The sequence below is a fragment of the Brachyistius frenatus genome, unplaced genomic scaffold, assembly GCF_029030835.1.
Source record: "Brachyistius frenatus isolate BFR_SWC_R1_liver_20210118 unplaced genomic scaffold, ASM2903083v1 Contig_50, whole genome shotgun sequence".
In the NCBI taxonomy this organism is placed as follows: Eukaryota; Metazoa; Chordata; class Actinopteri; family Embiotocidae; genus Brachyistius; species Brachyistius frenatus.
The window spans coordinates 431,807-454,248 of NW_027210649.1; the positions used below are offsets into that span (position 1 = coordinate 431,807).

General features: G+C 44.8%; 1 protein-coding gene across 1 annotated transcript in view; it reads right to left on the bottom strand.

Moving 5' to 3' along the window:
* The window catches only part of itga5 (integrin, alpha 5 (fibronectin receptor, alpha polypeptide)), a 37,653-nt gene extending 18,355 nt beyond the window's left edge, over positions 1-19,298 (bottom strand). Inside the window, exons 1-15 of the mRNA XM_069704188.1 lie at positions 18,875-19,298; positions 9,563-9,693; positions 4,954-5,054; positions 4,068-4,191; positions 3,838-3,899; positions 3,697-3,742; positions 3,477-3,602; positions 3,338-3,382; positions 3,104-3,147; positions 2,816-2,872; positions 2,199-2,251; positions 1,848-2,056; positions 891-1,082; positions 753-798; positions 382-495 (exon numbers count right to left, since the gene is read on the bottom strand). Of these exons, the coding sequence (XP_069560289.1) occupies positions 382-495; positions 753-798; positions 891-1,082; positions 1,848-2,056; positions 2,199-2,251; positions 2,816-2,872; positions 3,104-3,147; positions 3,338-3,382; positions 3,477-3,602; positions 3,697-3,742; positions 3,838-3,899; positions 4,068-4,191; positions 4,954-5,054; positions 9,563-9,693; positions 18,875-19,083 (1,559 nt within the window). The 5' untranslated portion in view covers positions 19,084-19,298. The remainder of the gene's footprint in view (positions 1-381; positions 496-752; positions 799-890; positions 1,083-1,847; positions 2,057-2,198; positions 2,252-2,815; positions 2,873-3,103; positions 3,148-3,337; positions 3,383-3,476; positions 3,603-3,696; positions 3,743-3,837; positions 3,900-4,067; positions 4,192-4,953; positions 5,055-9,562; positions 9,694-18,874) is intronic.
* Positions 19,299-22,442: the final 3,144 nt, after the last annotated feature.

Genomic DNA, 22,442 nt, shown 5'->3' on the forward strand with positions numbered 1-22,442 from the left:
TTCCTTTATGGATCAGGATGTGGAGGAAAAAGGAGGGGAGAAGCAGACACACGAGTGCAGTGTCCACCGTGTCGAGCGGCGAGCGGCCGTCGTCTGTTTCCTCTCCCCTGTTTCTGGAACACTGTGCTAACAATGCTGCTATTCAGCGCGTTATTTCTCTGCTCCTCAACGGAGCGAGTGCGATATGAAGAAATTTGGAAAATAGCTCAGAAAAGAGCACCGCTGGGTAGAAATAACTAGCATGACTGCTGATGTAAAGGATTTTCTCATATCAGAACTACCTGCTTCCGGGGGGCGGGGGGGAATACCAACAAGCGCTGAAGCACGAGTTACAGGAAAGCAGAGAGGTTTGTTTGGGTTCTGGACAATCTGGACACTCACCAGGAAACAGGGATGCTGGAGTTTCCACTGGTCACCATGCAGTTCTTTTCCTCAGGGTTGATCATCGTGGGGTAAACTGTCAGAGAGGCGCTGGTGTTGACGATCGGGCGAGATCTGCGGGGAAAAAGAAAGTTGAACAAAGTCGCAATCATCAAGTGTAAAATTTTACCTGTATATATGTTTATTTATGTCTGTTTCTATGTTTGTACATTGAAAGAACAAGTTACAACCAGAGTCAGTTTCCTTGTATGTGTGAACATACATGGTCAATAAAGCTGATTCTGAACAAACATATTTCCTAAAATGTGAATCTATGCTAATGAACAGAAAACTACATAGTTGGACACAGAATATGATTCAAAAGAACATACCTATAGAGAACTGCCTTATTCACTCCAAAGGCTCCAACAATGAGGTCTGAGGAAATAATAGAACAAAAATTGAAAAACATACTAAAAATAAAAAGCCAATGATGATGGCTGATGATTGCTTATTTCGCTCTCCATTACCTGGGTATCCGTTCATGTCCAGGTCCTTCGCACCTCGGAGGGAAAATCCAAAGCTGGCAGGAATAGTCCCAGCAGCCCACTGGCCCGCTATCACCTGAGAAGGCTTTTCCCTGAGTCCATCTGAGTAGCCGTTGAAAATGTAGACCAGTCCCTGCCGGTCCTCCCCTCCGAACGGACAGCTGATAGCCACGTCTTCAGAGGAGCGAAAAGGTCAGAAAAAATATTAGCTTGTGAAAAAGACATACGCTCAATAAAAAAATATCTTTATGAGGTAAAAAAAAAACCAGGTCAGACTGTGGCCACAGTGTCTCAGTGAAAAATGCAGAACTCAAAAAAAAAGTAGCTGATTTCAAACAGTCATTTTAGTAATAAGCATCCACATTGAGCAGCTCTGTTTTTGTCTTTTCAACTACAAACTAACTTCTGTTTAGTAGAGATGAACATGAAGTACAACTGAAGCTGGTATTTAGTCGTAAAACAAAGTTTATGCCTAAATTCCAGCGAATTAATAATGGCCTACTTAAAAATCACTAATGTTAATAGGCTTCATTCTTTAGGAACCATAAGTGGCTAAACCAAGCAACATCCCCATCCGTAGAGCGACATACTGTGGATAAAAAAAAAAAAATAAAAAAAAATCTTGCCAAACTTCCATTGGGGAAATTAATCACAGTTAAGCTAATATTGCAGCTTTTTTAATAAAATGCAATCGGAAAAAACATATTTATGACAGATTTTTACCAGATTTCTTTCTTTCCTTTGTTTTGCTTTGTTAATCAATTTGCACGCAGCACTGTAAACCATTTAAAAAGGAAGTAGAAACGAAAAAGAATCATGATGCTGACTAATTTTATTTTATATCTTTTTTTTATATTCTTATATTGATACATTTGTATTTACATATTAATTTTTATCAAAACATCCATCTGTCACCCTTCTACAATTCCCACTTCTTACCATTGAAACCATCCTGGTTCAGATCTCCCAACGGTGCGATGGTGCTGCCGAACCTCCCGAACACCTCGGTGCCTGTCAGGTGAGGCAGGCGGTGCTCCAGGTTCAGGGGCCCACGCTGCAGGTAGACATAGACCCGGCCCATCTCCTCCAGACGACCGTCGGAGCCTCGGACCATGAGCATGGGCGCTCCCACCAGCAGGTCGACCATCCTGCAGACGAGAAAGGAAAAATCACAGGAACTCATTTAAACTCAGACACGTCGACACCTCAGGGAACAGCTGTAATGTGTTGTTGATGGCATCCAATCTAGACTCCGAGAGAAAAACCGAGAGGGACGAGGCACCGACTCACCCGTCGCCGTTGATGTCAGTTGTCGCCACTGCGTAGCCGAAATACGACCCCATCTGTGAACAAAAGCGTTTCCACGACTTTAGCCAGTGAAAATATCATCGACAATCGTCATCATCAAGATTTGGTTTGTTCTCAGACAATCCAAAACGGTCACTGTAATCGTCATTATTGCTTTCTCCATTACAGAATAAAAGGAAGGCCTAAAGGAAACACAAAGGCCTGATGGGTTTTACAGGTTAGATTTCAGTTCAGGGCTGTCTGTTCCACTTCTGTTTCATTTTTGGATTTGTCTGTCTGCATAGCCGGAGAATGTATGCAAATTCACTTGTGATTTTATTTATTCAGCTGAGGCAATCATGGCTGTCTAAACGAGCATACTACTTTTCTATTCCCAGAACCATTTGAACAAATTGCCACTGCACTTTCCCTCTTCTGTAATTAAGCTTTACAGCAAAACCACGAAAGAGACCGGCATCAAGTAAAGAGGACATTGTAAAGGATATTATTCTTTTTCATTATACTGACTCTACAAATTAGGAGCTCTCACGAGGAATGAAAACAGGGAGGATTTAGAGTGTGAAGGAGCTTTCTGTGAAGGGCGGAGTTTTCAGACTCACCTGCTCGCCGGTGTAATTAATCATCATCGTCAGATCCGTGCCGTTCAGAATGGACACCTGCAACACAGCGAGCACATATGGTGAACATCTTTTTATAGGGTCTAATATAAGCACGGTCTCCGGTAAGGAATTCGCTGCAAAAATAATTCCCACTGTGACAATATCGCCGAGGTTCTTTTCTTTGTTTTACTTTCCTGAATCAGTCCCAAGTCTTAAAGCCCCGGGCCTCCCGTTCTGAAAGCACTCAAACGAAAGCCCAAAGTGAGAGTGATGATGAAGCTCTCTTACCGAACCGTAAAGCATGAGTCCTTTTGGAACGCCGGCCACGAAATCTGAGATGAAGCAAAGATTTAGAAAATATCCAGGTCAAACCCCCGCAGGAGACCAGAAATCCAGCATTGACGACATTTTCAGCTTAATAATCGTGTTAATTATTGTAGCTGATTTCAGTTTATGCTATTTTAGCATCGCTATGTTAATTTCTTTATGTGTTTCACTCACTAGTCTGTTTTATTGACTTACCTTCGACCTGATCGCCACTGAATTCCCCGACAGCGACAGAGTAGCCTGCGGAAAAGAATAGAGGACAGACTTCAGCTTTCATGCCAGACAAATAGAGATGCTGTGCTAAAGTACAGCGTTTTAGTCAGCCTCTCTATACCTTGGTAGCTGTCATCGTGTTCAGATTTGACCTGTTTGGTCTTGATCTGGCCATTCACCGCCTGCATGAAATATCCTGGATAGTACGCTTGGATTATGTCCTCCTTAGCTGCAGAGATCACCTGACCTGAAGTAGGACCAGAGGGAAAACCGGTAAGCAAAACAACAATATTTTGAGGTTTGGTTTGGTTGATTTTTTTTTTTTTTTATGTCTTAAATACCTTGCCAGAAGTAGCTGCCTGGCCCTCCCAATACCACTTTGCCATCCTGAAAGGTAACACTTGTGAGTTACTGAAATGGAAAAAGAAAAGATTGTCCCAGAAAAACCTCTGCTGGGTCACTAGCAGGGACAGAGTTATTACCTTTGTGAAGTCAGCGCTGAATCCTCCCTGACAGTAGCCTTGCCCCACCGGATCACTGATTTCTGAAACACAAAAGGAGTAGAGTGGACCATACTTGATGACTTCATATTTCAAATCCTCTGGTTTCAAGGCATCAACAGGTAATACTTTCCCACAGACAGCTGCCACATCAAGGTAGAGGCAGGAAACAAATCAGTCTAATGACAGGTTTGAGGAGAGGTGACAGTTACCTGAACGACAGGGAGCATACTCCACAAATTTGGTGAAATTATGGACTGAGAGGTAGCAGGTTCCTGTGGCATCAGAGCGGGGGATGTCCTTTTCAGTCCGCCAGGAGTAAAGAGGGGCACAAGCCTGGAACGCACAGAGGAGGTGGAGGGAGAGATGGGGAAGAAGACGGGAGGGAGGAGATGTGATGATGAACGGGGTGAGCTTCTAGGTGGGTTTATGTTTTTTCAGTTGCAACAGCACCCCGGTGAACTCGGGAGGAGTCCCGGGCTGAGGTCAGTGTTACATCTGGAGCAGGGTAACCATGTAACTCAACCCAGGTCACAACCCGAGCAATCAGACCAAACAACAGGCGGCGGAACTTTGATGTCACATTGGGGGCACAAAACGTTTCTTTACGGTGGGCTGAGACTGGAGGTGAAAATTGGACATGAATGAAAACAACTTAGTGGACAGTAATGTGGGAGACAAATTTCTAACAGAGAACACACACACACACTCCCACTGACATCGGAGTGAGACGTTGTTTTCTTACAGCCATTTGGCCCGAGCAGCCAAATCTTAAGTCAAGTCCATTTTATTTATGTGGCGCCAAATCACAACACGGGTTGTTTCATGGCATTTAACACATGAACATGATACAGAAGAACCCAACAATTCAACAATTCCCACGTAAGCAAGGAGGGAAAAACTCTTTTTTTTAAGGGAGGAAAACCTCCAGCGGAGGGAAGGAAAAACTCCCCTTTAAGAGGAAGAAACCTCTGACAGAACCAGGCTCTGACAGAACCATCTGCCTCGACAAACTAATAACTAACAAATAAACCAAAGCTAAAACTCTGGTCCCTCTTTGTCCAACCATTAAATGAATCTCCGAGAGGGTCAACTTACCAGAATTGTGTCACCGTGAGAACGCACAGTGGCGCCGAACCATTGGTGCGACTTGAAATCGACCTGGTGTTTAGTGTCATTGAGCAAGACGACGCGATCCCCTGGGAAAAATACAACAAAAAAAATAAAGACAGTGAGTTATAGCAGTACGATAAAACATGCATTCCTACAGCTGGACCTCAAGTATCCTAATTCTGCTTCACCCTCCCTCCCAGACTCTTGGAAACATCTCTACAATTTACAGACAGCCGGCTTTAAGACTCCAGTTACGCTATTTTTCACTGTTCAGGAGATAGTTCGTTGTCTCAGCTCAACCCGGTTGGGACCGGACTGGCCTAGTTTAACCCCGCTGACCCCCTTCGCTCTGTTTGACCACCTGGCCAGTAAAGCTGATCTCTCCACTTGAAGTACTTTGACAGCAGCAGGTGACATGACAGATGGTCTGAGGAGTCAGGTTTAAAAACAGCTTCATTGGAAGGCAGATGTTACATCTGTGCAGCAATAAAGAATGAAATGCAAACAAATTGATTAGGCAGGGAAGTCACATCGCTGCTCACACCAGATGACATCTGTAAGGGAAGTCCAAATGTGAGATCGAGATTAATTTCCCATGCAGACTTCATCAATCCACAAATAGGGGCAGAGGACTGACAGATGCCGCAAGAGATGGAGATCTATGTAGATGTGAAGAAAGAAGGCTGTGCATCAGGCCTCTCTGTTCATTGCCTGTCTGCCTCTGCTCTTTTCTTTCCAGCCAACTCGGCAGCCCGGAGCTGAGAGTGAAGGCCTGCTCCGTGTCTTTTTGGAAACAGTGAAGGGGGGCTGGGGTCCAAGGAAAACATACACACTCTGGCCTGGCTTCCTCACAGCAACTTCCCCAGTCATCTCTGTGGAAGCACACACTTTTCTCTGTTTTCATTTTCAACATTATCTCCATTTTCCTATTCATTTTTTCTTTCACTATCTCGCCCAAGTCTCCGTGTGCGAACAGTCCGTTCTCTGCTCCTGCTACGAGGCAGTGCTGCTCCCCTCACCCCAGACAGTAAGCAGGGAGATTATAGGTTTGTAATAACCCCAACTGTATTTCTGCTTAATCTCCATCTCTAGGCTTTCCTGCTCACGTTATTCATCACCGGCCAACAGCAGCCGGACCCGCTTTAAGTGTTCAGAAAAGGGGTGAAAAGAAGCGCTTTAGCCACACAGGCAATAACACGACCAGCACTTCAAACAACGTCCTTATAAGCTTGTTACTGTAAGTAATCTGCCTTCGCTGTTTGGTATTTATTCTTCACGTTTTCATAGCACGGGGAATTTGTTTGGTTAAGCGAATGCAAATCCACCAGGCGAAGGTTGAAGCAGAGCAGCGACTGTGTTGGTTTGAGTCATGTTACCAAGGCAACAATGAGTAGCGGTGGAAAAGGCCTCCCATAATTCAAACCGTAAAAGTATAGTTATGCAGTTTTTTCATTGAAGATAATACTATGTGAATGTTATTTAGTAACAATAAAGAAAGCATTCTGTTTCTGTTCATTTAAGTGTTACAGAGTTTATGAACTGACAACAGTAATGAATTTATTATGGCTTTTTAAAAATAAGTTTTTCTATTCCAGCATTCTATGAAAGTACTTTTATTATGCTATTATAACTTGATATGTTTAGTCTGTTGAAATAACGTTTTGAAAGTGTTTACTGTAACAAACGTGAAAATAATAATAACCCATTAATGAGGTAGAATTAACCCAGCATTACAGTGAAAATAACCTTTAAAGAACATTTAACCCATGTTGGTCCAATATTTACCCAGCAGCTGGGTTAAAAACTACCTAAATTGGGTTCCATTTTTTTTTAGTGTGTACAATCAGCTGTCTTGCAGTGTAAAATAAAATAAAAAATAAAAAAAGAGACGAGGCACACCTCTGCTGAGAAACGCTCTCAAACGGCAGCAGTAGTTCTGTGTCACTTTAACGGGCGATGAAAAGTGGTGTTTGTTGTCTGCCAGCTGGAAACACGTGAAACACTTTAAGATGAAAATTCACGGGGAGATAAAGGGAGAACCAGAGAGGGACCATGACGAGTTGTCATCTGACCTGAGTCGACCCCCCCCCCACACACACACACACACACCCCTCTTGGGAGGCTGGTTAGCACAGTGTGCTGATGTGACATGGTGCCAGGCCAGTCTCTCCCAGGACCAGCAGAGTGGGTCTGGAGAGAGTCCGTATAGACCCGCTCTCTACTTTGAACTGTGTGTGAGTGGATGGCCATTAGTGGGGTTAGAGCCTCTCATTGGAAGTGTGTGTGTTTTTGTGTCAGTGGGGTAGAAGACAAATGGCCAAATTCACTCATCACATCAGCTACCCCTGTGGGAGCACCGACAGCAGGAGAGGAGAGAGGGGGGACGGAGGCGAGGAGCAGGGTTTCTCTGGTTTCCTCCCCCCCTTCCTCTCCCTTCCTACCATCCTGTATATGCCCCCTCATACCCACCGTCCCTTCTCCTCCTCTCGGATCCATAGACAAGCTCTTATCTATGGAAGAGGAAGTGGATGGGAGAGGGGCCACTGGCCACTTTGACCCAATTAGTTAGACTAATTAAGAGGGTCTGTGGCCTGTGGGTCAGAGCTCAAGCACACCAAGGAACAGGGAGACCTCTGACACCACTTTGTTTTAAGAATAGACCGAGGACTCTGCAGCCATCTTTTATTCAGAATTCATAGCAGAACAAAAATCACTGAATGTCTTTTTTTTTTTATTGCCCTCATCATTACTACCAGATTTGGCAAAGAAAGCGCAGGCACAGCTACAGTAAATTAATTCCAGCAATGAATGCCACTGGTGTAAACGGATGTTTGTCAGAGTCACATTGGCATGCAGATGTTCATGTCTGTGCAGCTGCTCGATTACGATCCAGATGTCAGAACGGACTCTGGCACTCCAATCTGCTCCTTCAAAGACTTTTTTTTTTTTTTTTTTAAATACAAAGGACACTCTCTGAAACACCCAGGGGACCAACCTTGACCGGGAGGCCTCGTGCGCTTGTGCATGACATCATTCCCCGTGGCCTTTAGCCAGCAACGGTGGACACACAATAGATTTCATGTTGCAAGAAAAACAGTGCAGAAATAGTGGAGCACAGGGGTGTCCAATAAAAAAGGAAAAGGCTTGTGAAACGCTGGAATATTTCTCCCCGTCGTGCATAACGGACAGTAAATTCAAGTTGGCCCATAATGCTGAGATTTGATTTTTCAGGAAAGAAGCCAAAAGTGACGCAACAACTGTCTCTCCATACGTGTGATTCATACTGTTTGTGTGTGTGTGTATATGACTGTGTCTTTTCAGGGCATGTTTAATCTAAAAGCTTTTTAGTTTGAGTCTCCCTTTTCTTCACTTCACCTTGGCTCCATTGTGTAAAAACAGGCTGATGGGTTCTCTGTCAACGTACTGAAACACGAATCCATTCTTCCTCATGTTCTCCTAAAAACCACTTCACTTCGTTTTGACTCAACTGGAGCCTTTTTGTCACGGCCGGCGGTGTCGGCTTCACTCGTCATACAAACACGATATTTCTTTGTCCGACTTTATTTGTTTATTGGTTGCTTATCTCCCTATGCCTCCTGAGGCAAGGCAACACAAACATGACCTGGAGGAAGGAAGGATAGAAGGAGGATCCTTCAAAAATCCTCTTCAACACCCCATTATCCTTTTCATCCCCAAAGAGAAGACACAAACAGGAAAAAAAGGATCATCCCACGTCCAGGAACCAATGCAGCCAACAACAGCCCAGTGGAGTGGAACAGCGACGCCCAATTCAGAGAGGAAATGCTCTGATGGTTTTAAAAGTTTACGGAGAAGGAACAAAGCTCAGTCATCTAAAGAGTGTTCAAATAGCATTTACGGCATCTCAACCTCTCAAACAACCAGGTAATAACCACAGACTGTCTATAAAAGTGGACGTAGCTTCTGGGTCTGAAAATTAGGCTGATGCTGAAGTGCCTTAAGCTGCAATACCACTGAGTGCCACCAGAGGTTGGCTCCAAAAAGCCTCCTGCTCCGTAGACTCCCATTCAACTAGTCTCATGAAATTCTCAGTCAATACAATTTCTCCACCAGTTATCTCGGTGTTGTTAGCTAAAGTCGCTCCTTCTTATTAGTTTTCTGCAATCCATCTGAAAATAATTCCGTCATTAATTAGAAAATACGATTTGAAAAGCTGTGTTCTAGGTGGCGTGTCTTTTTGATTGACAGGCTCCACCGCTCGCTCCCCACCAGCTCATCCAAATATGGTCACTACCGGCTCCAAACTGCTCGGGACTAGCAAAATGCTGACGGCCAAAATCTGAACTCAAGGCTTCATAACAGCCGTTCTCAAACCAACGGGTGATGGGTGACGTCATTGTTGGTTGCAGTTTGGTAATAAGACAAAGAGCAGTAAGAGTTAGACTGCACCGTTCAAAATCACAAAAAAAGCATTTTGTTTTGCATTTCCCTTTAAAAAAAAAAAATCAAATGAAAACAACTTTCTTTGGCACCAGACATACAAAGTCCCAGACCTTCGGCTTTTCAAACAGCATATCATTGCGCTGCTTTTTTGTGTGTAAATCATAAGGCTTACCTTCGGTATCAAATTCAATGGCGTGACAGTCTGATTGGCTGAGGCTCCAGGGACAGTAGAAGACGGAGCCTCCCTCCGTAACGTTGACCTGCCTCGTGTTGGCCTTGGGCGCTCCGATCACCACACTCGCACTGCGGGGGAGACACACACAAAGAGACACCTCGCTGTAAATCAAATGTTGAAAGATTGGCCAATCATAACTGCTTTATCAAGCCGTTGGTAAGATTTCCAGCTCTTAGCCTGGCCTCAATTAAAAACAGCACTCCAGGCCTCCCACCACACAGGTTTAGACGCACATTTAACTGCTTAGCGAGCTGTATTCCGATTCAAATGCAAATCATTTTGACAGGTTGCAGCGCTGTTTTACATAATCCCATACGCTCTCTGGAATCTGCTGTTATGACATGTGCACATGTGATATTCGCAGATGTATTCGCTCTGCTTGTACGTAGTCTGACACACACACACACACACACAGGAGGAGAAAGAGTCCCGCGGTCACACATGCTCCCCTGTGGGGCAGATTGAATAGGAAAACAAGAAAGCAGACAGGCTAAGTGGAGTCACACTCTTGTTTCTACAGCTGTGATGCCAAACAGCAACGTCCTCGGAGCTTCAGTGTTACAGCTACAGGATGAGCAGCCGAGGTTGCAGGTGAATTACAGCGCACAGGACAAACTCCAGAGATTAAAGAGGTGAAGAAAAGACAGAGAAGGATGGTATGTACATGGAGAAAACCAAGATATGGGCAGGGATAAGTTAGGGGAAAATCTCCTCTGTAGATAATGTGCCTTAAGTGGCTGGTTTAGCCATTACCTCATTCTGGACTCACTTGACCCAATAAGCATCACCTCATTGATGTGGGTAAAGTAGGCATGGGCTCATTGAGACCAAACGATGTCTGGGGGGGTTCCAAAACAGGAAGAGAACACCCTTTCCTGCCCCATATCTACCAACAGAGCATGAAAGTTTACGTTTTGGCGAAAACTGAGCATCCTGCCCCCGAGCGTGACTCCTCAGCAGGGTCCAGAGGAAGACGGGAGATCCAGCATGAGTCAAACGGCAGTTAAAGCGCGCATTATTCCATGACCTCGTAATCTGCCATAATGAATCCCCTTGAACCTATCTATTACCTCAGATGACAAAACGCTGAAAGTTATTGGACGGCTAATGGAAAAGGAAAATCTAAGACGTGCACAGATGTGTGTTGGTGGTCACTACAAAGCTTTCAAATCCTTTCAGCGTCTACGGCTTTGAAAAAGCCACAACTGTGGGAGAACAAAGAAGAGGTCACAGAGCAGAAGGTATGAGTTTAATATGACTGCAGTTTTACTACCTCAGAAGAGATACAGCACAATGCCAATTCCAAATGTGGAGCAGAAGCTCCCCGGTTTGTGTTGGAACAGGGAAGAAGAAACAAACCGTTTCAACTTGGAGAAGTAGAAACACCTTTTATTTCTGATCGCATATGCAGATGCGGGAATATCCCAGCAGAGCAACAGAGCTCCACCTGCGCAGTAATCTAAATCACAGAGGTTTCCTGGTCGGGTATTTTCACAATAAGTCAGCTGAAGATTTCACTATCTTTAAACACTCCCACTCGAACAGGCTGTCAGTGAATGTGCACACCTGTCACCTGCAAGCCCCGCAAATCTATTTTTGGGAAATAATTTCCAAAACTCTCAGCGTAGTTTCCTCTGTTTGTCAGAGCAAGACTGCAGAAGTTTCAAACAAGAGCAAATGCAAAGTTGGCAAAAACATTTTTAGAAGTATTCTGCAAGCACATGTATGCAATAAATGACACCAGTGGAGGAACATGTTCACAATAACAAGGCCGGGGAAATTGAAAGCCACAGCATCTTTTGTTGAAACGGAGTTGAACAGAGTCCAGCCAGAGTTGGCCATGGCAGCTTTTCAAAAGGGGTGTGGGGAATACAGGAAATAACAAAACAAGCAGATCACGCTTTAATCAGCAAGTTGGCAGCTGGTTTTACTGCTTTACACGGATACATGCAGATGTGCACACACACACACACACACACACACACACACACACACACACACACACACACACACACACACACACACACACACACACACACACACACACACACACACACAGAGGCTGATAGTTATCTGAAAGTTCTGTAAATGAGGAGAAATTAGCATTGAATGGGTCTTTATCTGGCGAGGATCTGCCGGCATTTCCCCGCCCCTTTACCTTGTCTGCATGTCGTGTGCTCAAAAGGTAAGAGCTTTTGTATCGTTTGCATTTAATGAAGCTCCAGGTGCAGTCGACTGAGTGCTTCATTACAAATTCCTTTGTCAAAGAAAAGGCCGTTGGATTGCAAAAATATATAATTAGTAGGGGACAAGCAATCCTCAGCGTTTCAGATGAAGGACAGGCATCCTCATGAGGTGGGTTTGTTCATGCTACAATGGTTGAGGGGAGGCTATTGCTGTGTTCCAGATGTTGTACTTGTGCACTAACACTCACTGTTGCATCAGTGCGTTCACGCTGCCAAGTACAGAAACATGCAGCGCACTACAAGTACCAGGATGATGCACTCAAAACGGTCCAAAAAAGAAGTGTGAAACGTTGGACGCTTTCCACCCTAAACGGTCGCTATCTTGGCTACGTAGCAGGAAGGATGCGGGGCCATCGATGTGAAGAATTTTAAAATTAAGGCGGCTAAAGAAGCTGTAGCTGTTCCTCAACACAAAAGTGTTTCTTCTTCACTACCGCGGCTGGATAGAAAAATCCGTGTGTTTATTGAGTGTGTTATGCAGAGGGCATGTGAACATGTTAATTTCTGGGTAATTAAAGCAGCAGATATTTTGACGGGTGATGTGTTCAAATGCTGAGGTTATTTCCTGTGAGAGCAGAACAGCAGTGTGAGATTTGAAACAACACTACTCTGTAAAACTTCCTGCACTACACAAGTGAGAGTTAGTGTACTAAGGGAAGTATATCATTTGGAACACCGCATTGGAGTTATAGCACACTAGAGAAAACCGTACTGACAGACTCAGTATGCTTCTGCAAAGAAATAAAGAGTCCTTTCTGATGCTCTCAGACAGGCTGCTCTGCCCACTGAAATACTTCGGCTACTGGAGAATTAAACTAATCTCCGTTTGGTCATTTCTCAAATTCATCTTGCTATGGAAAAAGTAGCCAACCCACTTCACTAGAGAGACATGCGAGCTATGTCTTAGTGGGACAAATGAAAAGCATTAGCGGCTTCACCAAGTCCCACCAACTGCCATACAGCGGCCACTAATGATCTCCACCACCCAGCTGACAATTAAAGCATTAATTAAACTACTGTAAGTGATTTAGGCTGCAAGCGAGGAATTTGTAAACAAGAGCTTCACTGTAAACCGACGACTGGGTTTGTCTCATTTGAAGGTCAAGCAATCAGGGGACGTTCTACCAAAAAAAAATCACCACACCATAATTGCCAGACTGTAACCGCTATTTTATGTGGGGTTTAGAAATTAAGGGTGATGCTGAGTGCTGGAACTTGCTGATGTGACACAACTGCACGTAGCCATGGCTAATACGGTTTACGATGAGGTTACAGAGGGAGGTTGTCAACAGGCAAATTCCTCTGTTACCCCCCTCCCGTTCAGCCCAGCACTTCCCTTCCCCTCCCCCTCACCCCAATTCCACATTTAATTGTCTTCCACCCAGCTGCAAAGCTGATGTCACTTCAACACTATTACAACAGCTTTAAGATAGAAAAGAGGGAAAAATCCTAATCACGTTGGTTAAGTCTGCCAGAGCCGGCGGCAGTTACCATCTGCAGTCGTAAACGCGGCTCAACGAATGCTATGGCACATGTAAAAGAAGGAAACAAAAAAATGAAAAAGGACTGGAGGCCTACAAACCTCAGCAGCACCTCAGTAAAACACACACACTGCCCCATGGGGTTTGCACTCAGCTATCAACACATGCTTAAACACTGGAGTGGCTCCATATCAGTAAAACGGCGACGCAGGGACCTGATTGGAGCCAGAAGCAGTTCTTGACCTTCACTGCTCTCGCTCCTTCAGTGGAGGAACGGAGCGTGAAAAAATACAACCAACTTCTTTCTCAGCAACACATTTAATTCATTCCTGGAGCTGCACATAAATGAATGTACGCCTGTATGATGTCATACTATAAAGCAATATTGATTTAGCACGTGTGGCACATGAGAGTGAGATCAGCTGAATGACAGAAATGAGAAGCACAAGGAGTGTGTGATGACTTATTCTAGACCACATGGAGCCATACGAATAGTCTCATGTCCGCTCAGAACCAAGGCCAGACAGAGGCTGCTCGAGTCCTCACGGGTGCCATATGGACGATCGTCTATCCACACACACACACACACACACACACACACACACACACACACACACACACACACACACACACACACACACACACACACACACACACACACACACACACACACACGTTGTCAGTGCTGCTGTCCGGCAGCCTGAAGATGATGAGAGTAGCAGTGCCTGCTGGGATGGCGTGTGCTGACTACAGAGAGTCTACTGTGCTGAGCTGAGGCTGTATGAGGAAAAAAAAAAGAAAAGAAAGAAGAGATCTTCTTCATGTTGCTCTACAAACCTGGAGCGAGTTATGTCTTTTTAGAACAATTTATAGACATTTCCATATCTCGGGATTGGCTTGACAAGGAGCCATTGAGGTCTGAACCCACACCAGCCAGAGATGATAAGATAAACAGTCTGGTCTGTCGAGGATGTGATCCCATATCACAGAACAAAAAACGCTTCCTCTAGATCCTCCGAAGGATAACCGCACCAGGCAACAGGTGGCCTGGAGAATACAGGCGCTGCCAGCTAAGGTAGCCAGACAACGTCGTTTATTGTCACATAGGAGAAACATGTGAACATCTAGAAGCAATTTGAAATTATAGTTTGGGCTTCATGATTTTACGCTACTCTGCAGCTGCGTAGGAGTCACTAAGGTCTGTTAAGTGAATCAAGCAAGTTGACACCAAGTTTGATTTAGCAACCGTTGTTTTGTTATTTCCTCCAACCTTTCAACAAGCAGCAATCATTTAATCTGCTACCATCCTTACGGGTGCGTTCAGAGTTAATGTGGGAAAATCGGCAGCTGTTTTGTTAAAACCGCCAACCTGTCGAGTTATTTCACAAGTGGCAAGTGGGAAATTTGAAACATCCTGCAACGACGGCGAAACATCAAAATGGCTCGTGGTCTCGCCTATGCATTTTCTCATACCTAAACTGTTGCCCATCCCCAACCGCAATTACAGATCATCCCCACCCCCACCCCTCCTTTCACAGTCTTCCTGCGGGGAGTTAAACTGCTGGTGGTTCACACCTCTCTACAATGGTCACATCAGGGGGTCCGGCGCTGTCACCTCAAGATAGAGAGGCCGTTGTATTAAACATGGTGACTGGAAGAGGTGGGGGAGGTTGCAGCTGTTGGAGCACTTTGCCTCAACACACCCCAAACCTCTGTTGCACTCGCACACACACACATACACAAACACACATTCATGGACACTAATGGCCAACGGTTGCGTGATATTTCCATTTCTAATATCAGAACTGCTCCTACTTTGAATTTCATCCAGTAGAATTTCGTATCGCATGAGCGCACGATGGCGTCATACGCTTGTCGCCATATAAAGGATCGACTCTATCAAATTACGAGAGATATGAGTCATTTGGTGACCTGGGGGTTAAAACAAACCAGGCCTGCTGGCAGTGAGAGATTATATTGAGCAACGTATGAGTCAGGACGACCCCGACCGACGGCCAACTTCATCCCAAAGTAGACGCAACGTCCTCGGGGCATTCCCGAAACCAATACAGCAGACGTGACAGCAGGGTCCACGGGCCCTCTAAACCCATCAGCACCATCTACACTGACATCTTTTTCCAGTGTAACACACACAGGCTCATTATATAAAGCCCCCTTTTACTGACAGACCAGTAAAACCTAGAAAGGTACTTTGTTTCAGCAGCGTAGCCGTACCAAGTATATCCTGACTGACCTTCACAGGAGCAGACACTTATGTTCCCAACCCAACAGCCTGATTATCATAGGTGCATGTAGCGTTTGACAACAGATAGTTAAAGCAGCTTTAAGGAAGGCCAATAAATTAAGAAAGAATTGAGTCATAGTGTGAGCTCCTCTGACGGAAAACAGTAAACAATCACTGCCATCACACAAAGGGCCTCTTTGTCTGCACGCAACAAGGAGAACCTGGATGAAGAAACGCTTGGCAACCCAAATATACAAGCTGCACTCCAGCAGCTGATTTAGAAACAGGTACACAGAGGAGGACACCAGTGAAAACAGTAACAAAAGTGAGGCTGATCATATATGGAGAGGAACCTCAGCGTAGAGAAAACATCGCCATTTTAGTGGCCAAATGAGACCCCGGTCCAAAGTCAATATTAGTTCAACTCTAACCCTGTTTGAGAGGGTAAACTGGGGGAGAGTCACCTACATGGACCGGCTGACCTCAGCTTGTGCTCGTCATGCCCAAACCATCTGTGAGCTAATGCACATCAGCATCACGTCACTGGAACACATGAACACGTCCGTTCACACACTGCAGGCCAAGTCTGTTATTGTTTACAGACTCCTGACCCTTGACCTCTTCTATCTGGGTATGATCCACTCCCTTATCCCTGCCTGGCACGAGGAGAAAGTCAAAGAGGAGCCACTTACAGCTGTTTGGTGATTGAGTGTTTGAGGAGAGAGTCAGACACTCAGAAGTCCTTCTAGCCCTCGTCGTGTGTGTGTGTGTGTGTGTGTGTGTGTGTGTGTGTGTGTGTGTGTGTGTGTGTGTGTGTGTGTGTGTGTGTGTGTGTGTGTGTGTGTGTGTGTGTGTGTGTGTGTGTGTGTGTGTGTGTGTGTGTGTGTGTGTGTGTGTGTGCGCGCGCGCGCGCATAGACTGAGAAGTCCATCCTCGCTCAACATGGAAAAACATACACACACAACAGGGAGCCATATATCCTCCCACCCTTCCTGTGTGCATCTGACAAGAGCTGTCACACAGTTCACAGGAACTATCCCCAGGCGTTCTTCCATGGTGGGCCGTCCAGCCAGTGTCCAAATGTAATTTTATCACATCAGGCCGAAGGGCATGGCAGAGCTGCATCTATAAAAGTGTTGTCAAGGATCAGCGTCAAAGTGGGAGAAAGTAACCCTTTGTATTTGTAAGGCCTGACAGCGGCTGTTATAGATGGGAGAAGTATTTTTCCTCCTCGTCTCTGCATCTACATCTGCCAACTGTCTCATTTTTACTGCTCTAGTCCAACCAGTGATGAACACACGTTTTTCTAAAAAGCGGCCATCATTTTTATCAGTTGGAGCTGAGCTCGCAGCAGAACATCCTGACAAGAAGTATCTGTGTGTGCAATCCCTCAACTGACCTCACCGGGCTTTCTGGCTACTCCCCCAGCTCCCCACATCACATCTCCAAAGTGTGGGTAAAGATGATGATACTGATGATGTCGGGGCCAAACAAGAGATAACAGAACTCATTTCATGTCTCCGCTGATGTGTTTTGATGCGAGCTTCTAAGAAACCTAGTTGAAGTGTTAGATACATGTGGCTCACAGATAGAGCAATGAGTCACGATCTTAAATCTGCTCTTTCGTGCTTCGTTTTTGTTTGACATTTGACTTCTGAATACATATCATCGGGAGGGAAATTACAGGGCGCTGGGTTGTAAGGAAGCTACATTTAAACATTAGTCCTGCTTTGCACATACAAAGCATCGTCTCATCTCCGCCTCCGTGAGCAAGGCGTCTCAAGTGTAGAAAAGTTGGGATTAAGTCATCGGTAAGATGACGTCTGCTGTGTCTGATGCTTAATGAGATGAGGAGAGATGATGGGAAGAGGGGCTAGACGGTGGGGGGAAGGTCTCGGCGATGGATGAAATAAAAAAGCCCCGCAGAATGACATCAGCATAGGAGGAAGAAAGGAGGAGGACGTCGGAGAGAGAAATAATAAGAGTCTATGAATACAAGCCTCACATCCTAAATCATACCGCTCTCTTGAACCCCCTGCTTCACAGGCACAGAAATGAAGACTTATAGCAGCAGGCTTTTAAAGAGGCTGGAAGGCCAGAGGAGAGAAGGGAGAGAAATCTTCCCATGTCTAAGTGTCTGCTGTCCAGGGAAGTGAGGAGGAGAAACAGGGAAACTAAAAGCTGCTGCTGCTGCTGGCGGCCCACTCGGCACAAAGCCCCGTCTCAAATCCCAGCGTGCTGGCTGGTTGAACAGAGGTCTGAGACAGCGCTGGAGCTCAGCAGACTAAGACTCAGCCAGGAAGTCTGATTATGTCTGAGTGAAACCTTGACTGTGGGCTGCATAACCTTTTTGTTAATGATTATTGCCAGTACAATGTTGGGTCCAAGACTCACCAAAGTATACTGAAGGGGTATGCAACACAAATGCAAATCTGTCAGCAGCCACATTAACCAATGCCTGACATTTTGTAACCCAGACTGTATGGTCCCAGAACAAGTCAGGAGCCCCCTTTCCTCATATTATATTCTCCGCAGACTACTGTGGTATTAGACCTGACCACAGGCATGCATGAATGAGCAAAAGTTTCAAAAAATGACTGATGCCAAAAGCTCCTCGGGAAGAATGCTGAGACGGTGACTGCATGCAGAGTGACACAGAGATCACATCCTGGAAGCATCACAACCAGCACCAACATTTCATACCAGTCTGATGTGATTGCTAAAGTGAGTTTTGGAATTCTAGATGCAAGAGCAGATTAAAAGGTCATAAATAGATGTCATTTTGTCTGACAATGAGATTAAGACTTCGAAATGTTCTGACCTTTGTTTTTGGTTGAATAGCCACTCTATTTTATTGGCTTTATTTGGGCTTTAGTCCAGAAGTGGTTGAGAACACAAATTTAATTTCCTATATATATTTAATAAAGCAACAGTGAGTTGTATGCGGGCTGAGGGCGTGTGCGTAAAGCATGTGTCCACAGCACAGTCTGTACACAAAACCCTGGTTTGAATGTCAGAGCCAGAACTATACCCAACAAATGAAATGGGTTTCCTTCTGGAAACTTTCTGGGTGACTTTAACAGCTGTAAACTAGATGATCTGAAATTTGGCAACAAAAAAAAAAACTCCAATGGAAAGTTTGTAGGCTGCAACATATTGGAGAACAACGTGGAGTTTACATATAAAATTACAGATAATTGTTTCAGACCTTATTCTGAAATGATCCTCCTTTCTGTTCTTGATAAAAATGCTTTAATTCTGTATCAAGGAAACTCACCTGGCAGAGTCAGACAAATAAAAGTCAACAGCATATCCGAAGTAGCTTCCGTTAGGTCCGCTGTAAACAGCTGGGTTCTCCACATCCAAGTTGAACGCGTCGCAGACAGGCTGAGAAGAAGTGAGTAATAGCCCGATGATACAAAGGAATGAGCGGGCGAGAGAGGCGACTGTCCCCCGCGTCTTTGGGCAAAATCGTTCCAAGCCCATTTTTAAAAAAAAAAAAAAAAAAAAGAATTAATCCACTAAAGTTTGTTTTGAGTGGCGAAAGTTTCCCAAATTTCCGCGCTTTCTATTCCGCAGATCAAAGCCAGGAAACAAGAGGGGGAATCAGACTAAAACTGCATCCCTGTAACTCTAACCGGCCTGTGTGTCATTAATGCTCCGTCAGCTCCTCTCCGGGTACTCACTCCTCTCCTTCTCCTTCTCTCTCGCTGCCTCTCTCCAGGCCCACGCCTTCTCTGTTCACCTAATCGTGATACAGGGAGTTCCCACAAGCGTAACAAGAGTTTGGAGGGGGAGGAGCCTGTGATTCCCTTAAAAAAAAAAAAAAAAAAACAACTCAAGGGAACCTTTCCTCCACTACCTAGTGTATGTGGTAAAATATGTGGCCACTTTTATCTCTACTTGCACCAAGATTATTAGCCGAAAGAACAATGGATCTGTAATCCTCACTTTGATTTTATCTCTCAGTTATCACAACCCTGTGAGACCAGAGTTGTTGCCAGAGAGGACAAACTGATAGGTGATGGAAAGGTCAATGAAACTTCACATCACAAATTGCCCCCACTTTCTTTTCAACCTTTTTTTTTTTTTTTAGAGACTCGGTTACTCCTCCGCTTCCCAACTCTCAAAATAAAGTGACTTACTATAATGTCCGTACTAATTACACCTTCATCAGCCACTCTTGCAACTCAGTGTGTGATCCATATGTATTTCTATCTAATTACAGCTTTGATGTGATTCGGGCATATGATGTCCTCTGATGCGCTCCGGAGGGGAGTGTCTGGGAAGATTCTATGTTCCTGCTTCTGAGTCACACGAGAGCGAGGAGAGCGGTTAGGCTGCAAGAAACAAGTACTCACTGCAATGAGACCTTTAATAAACCAATCCAAGCCGGCTGGAATTAGTGAGTGTTGGTTTAGCTGATTCACTCGAAGCCTCAGGGATTGGACACAGGGGCCAAATTTGGCTGTGTGGCAGTAGCAACATGAACTCTCTGTCAAGTGCTGCTCGTATTTATAACTCGGCCCGACACACGTAGCGGAGTCTCGACTGTAGACCTGATGGGAGGGATCCAGAGTGTCTGGAAGGGGCCAGTTCACAGCTGTTGGGGGCACTTGATGGTTCAAAGCCCTAATCCCAGCGGGGGTCTCATGCTCTTACTCTGTTTTTAGGTCCTCGGGATGGAGATGAATGAGAGCCAGAATTCAAGGCGTGGTTGATAGAAAGTCGGATTATATGTAGTCATCTGAATGATTTGTTGTTGAAACTTCCCAGCTGAACTGGGTTTTCAGAAATCCCATCATCACATGCAAACTCTGAAATGAGATGATGTTTGTGCGTCGGCCACAAACTCACTGATGAACTCAATTAATGGGTGTGCCAATATGACCTGTTTCTGGATATTCTGAGAGTCTGAAGCCACTGAGGTCATCATATACCTTCTTCAAACTAATGACCAGTTATTCAACCGTTGTTTTGACAGTTCAAACCAGGTCAGTGAGCTCAGGTTAATCCCTGCTCATTACAATTCAGACAGGATTTGGGTCTCAATCCTGGAGAGATGCATAGCAATTAGTTCAACCAGGTTTTGCCATTCACATCAAAATCAATTCTTGTCGAAGCCGCAACACAGGACGATGCATTCAAAACCCGTACGTAGCTTCTGGGTCTGAAAAACGAGTTTGATAGGGAAGTGCCTTAAACTGCGATACCACCGAGTGCCACCAGAGGTTGGTTTCAAAAAGCCTCCATAGACTCCCATTTAACTAATCTCATAAAATTCTTAGTCAATGACATTTCTCCCCAAGTTATCTTGGTGTTGTTAGCTAAAGTCGCTTCTTCTTATTCGTTTCCTGGCGGTCCATCTGAAAATAATCCCGTCATTAATAAGATAAGGATAAAATAAGATTCAAAAAGCCGTGTTTCTGGGGGCGTGTCTGTTTGATTGACAGGCCTGTGATGCAGTAAGGTTACGGCTAACGGTGGACGGGATGTAGTATCGCCAATCAGATCGAAGTCAGATCCACCGCTTGCTCCCGCCAAGCTCTTCTAAATATGGTCGCGACTGGCTCCAAACCACTCCGAACTAGCAAGATGGCGCCGGCCAAATTCCGAACTCGAGGCTTCATAACGGCCGTTCACATACCAACGGGTGACATAACTGTTGGTTGCCGTTTGTTTCAAACATAAAATCCCCGTGAACTGGCAAGACACCATTACACGTGTCACTCTGTCTTTCCTTAACTGAGTTATGTCAATAAACATTTCTGTTTTGCCACTTAAGGCAGTCTTCTTTGACCTTTTCACTCCAAATTTATGATTTCCACCACAGGTATAATCCTGGTTGGCCCCTCAATGTGAAGGAGGTATTAGTCATCCTCATACAGTCCCATGACCTCATGTATGAGGTTAGTCAGAGGGGGGGGCAAGAAAATAGTTTGGAAACTGTATGTGTGAGGAGAAATATTTCTTTTATCTCCTGGTAAATCCTGATATTTTAAGAGTTCGAATAGTTTATTGTGGGTGGACAGATGACATGAGAGCTGTTTAAAGTAAAGGCAGACAGTAAAGAAGACCATGACTAAGAGCTGATAGCAGTATTCTCTGTATGTATTTATGTGTGTCACCCAGTAGAAACTTCACCTACAAGCCAGTGTACACAAGTGTGCTCGGTTTTTGAGCATATTTTATGAATGAAGCCAGAGCCTGTTTGCCTGTGGTGACGCGTAATTGAGTCTGGCAAACTGAACAATACTTTCCATCTTGTCGTTTCTGCTGAAAGGCGGGTGTTGGGGGGAGGGGGGGGGGGGTTATTCCAATGCCTCAGCTTTGACATCATCACTCAGCCGCCATGGCAACAGATCTGAAGTGCAGCAAAGCAGTTATAGAACATTTCACAGGACTCTACGCAGCCTGCCAACTATTTTAAATATAGACGTGACACTTTAGCACTTCTGCAAGGACCTGGCATGTACTGTATGTGTATACGTGCAGACACACACACATGCACACACATATACATTGACTTCTTTTCTTTCTGGGAACTGACCATATAGACTTTCCAATAGAGAAGGACAAACTATTGATAGCACGAGAAGAAGTGCCTTCATCTTCACACATTTATATCAAGATGAGCAGGTGTAAAATAAGTGCTCTCAGGAAGGTGCTTCTCATAGGTGTTAACAAATCTTTTTCTGGACACATTTCTTTCACTTCTGCAAACTTCAGTTCTTTTCAAATAACATTTTGGGTAATTCACCAAATAACTTTCCTGCAGAGGGTGAAACGAGAGGATCGTTACCACTACTATCTGTCCATTTGATACGAAGCTGGAGCCAGGACAC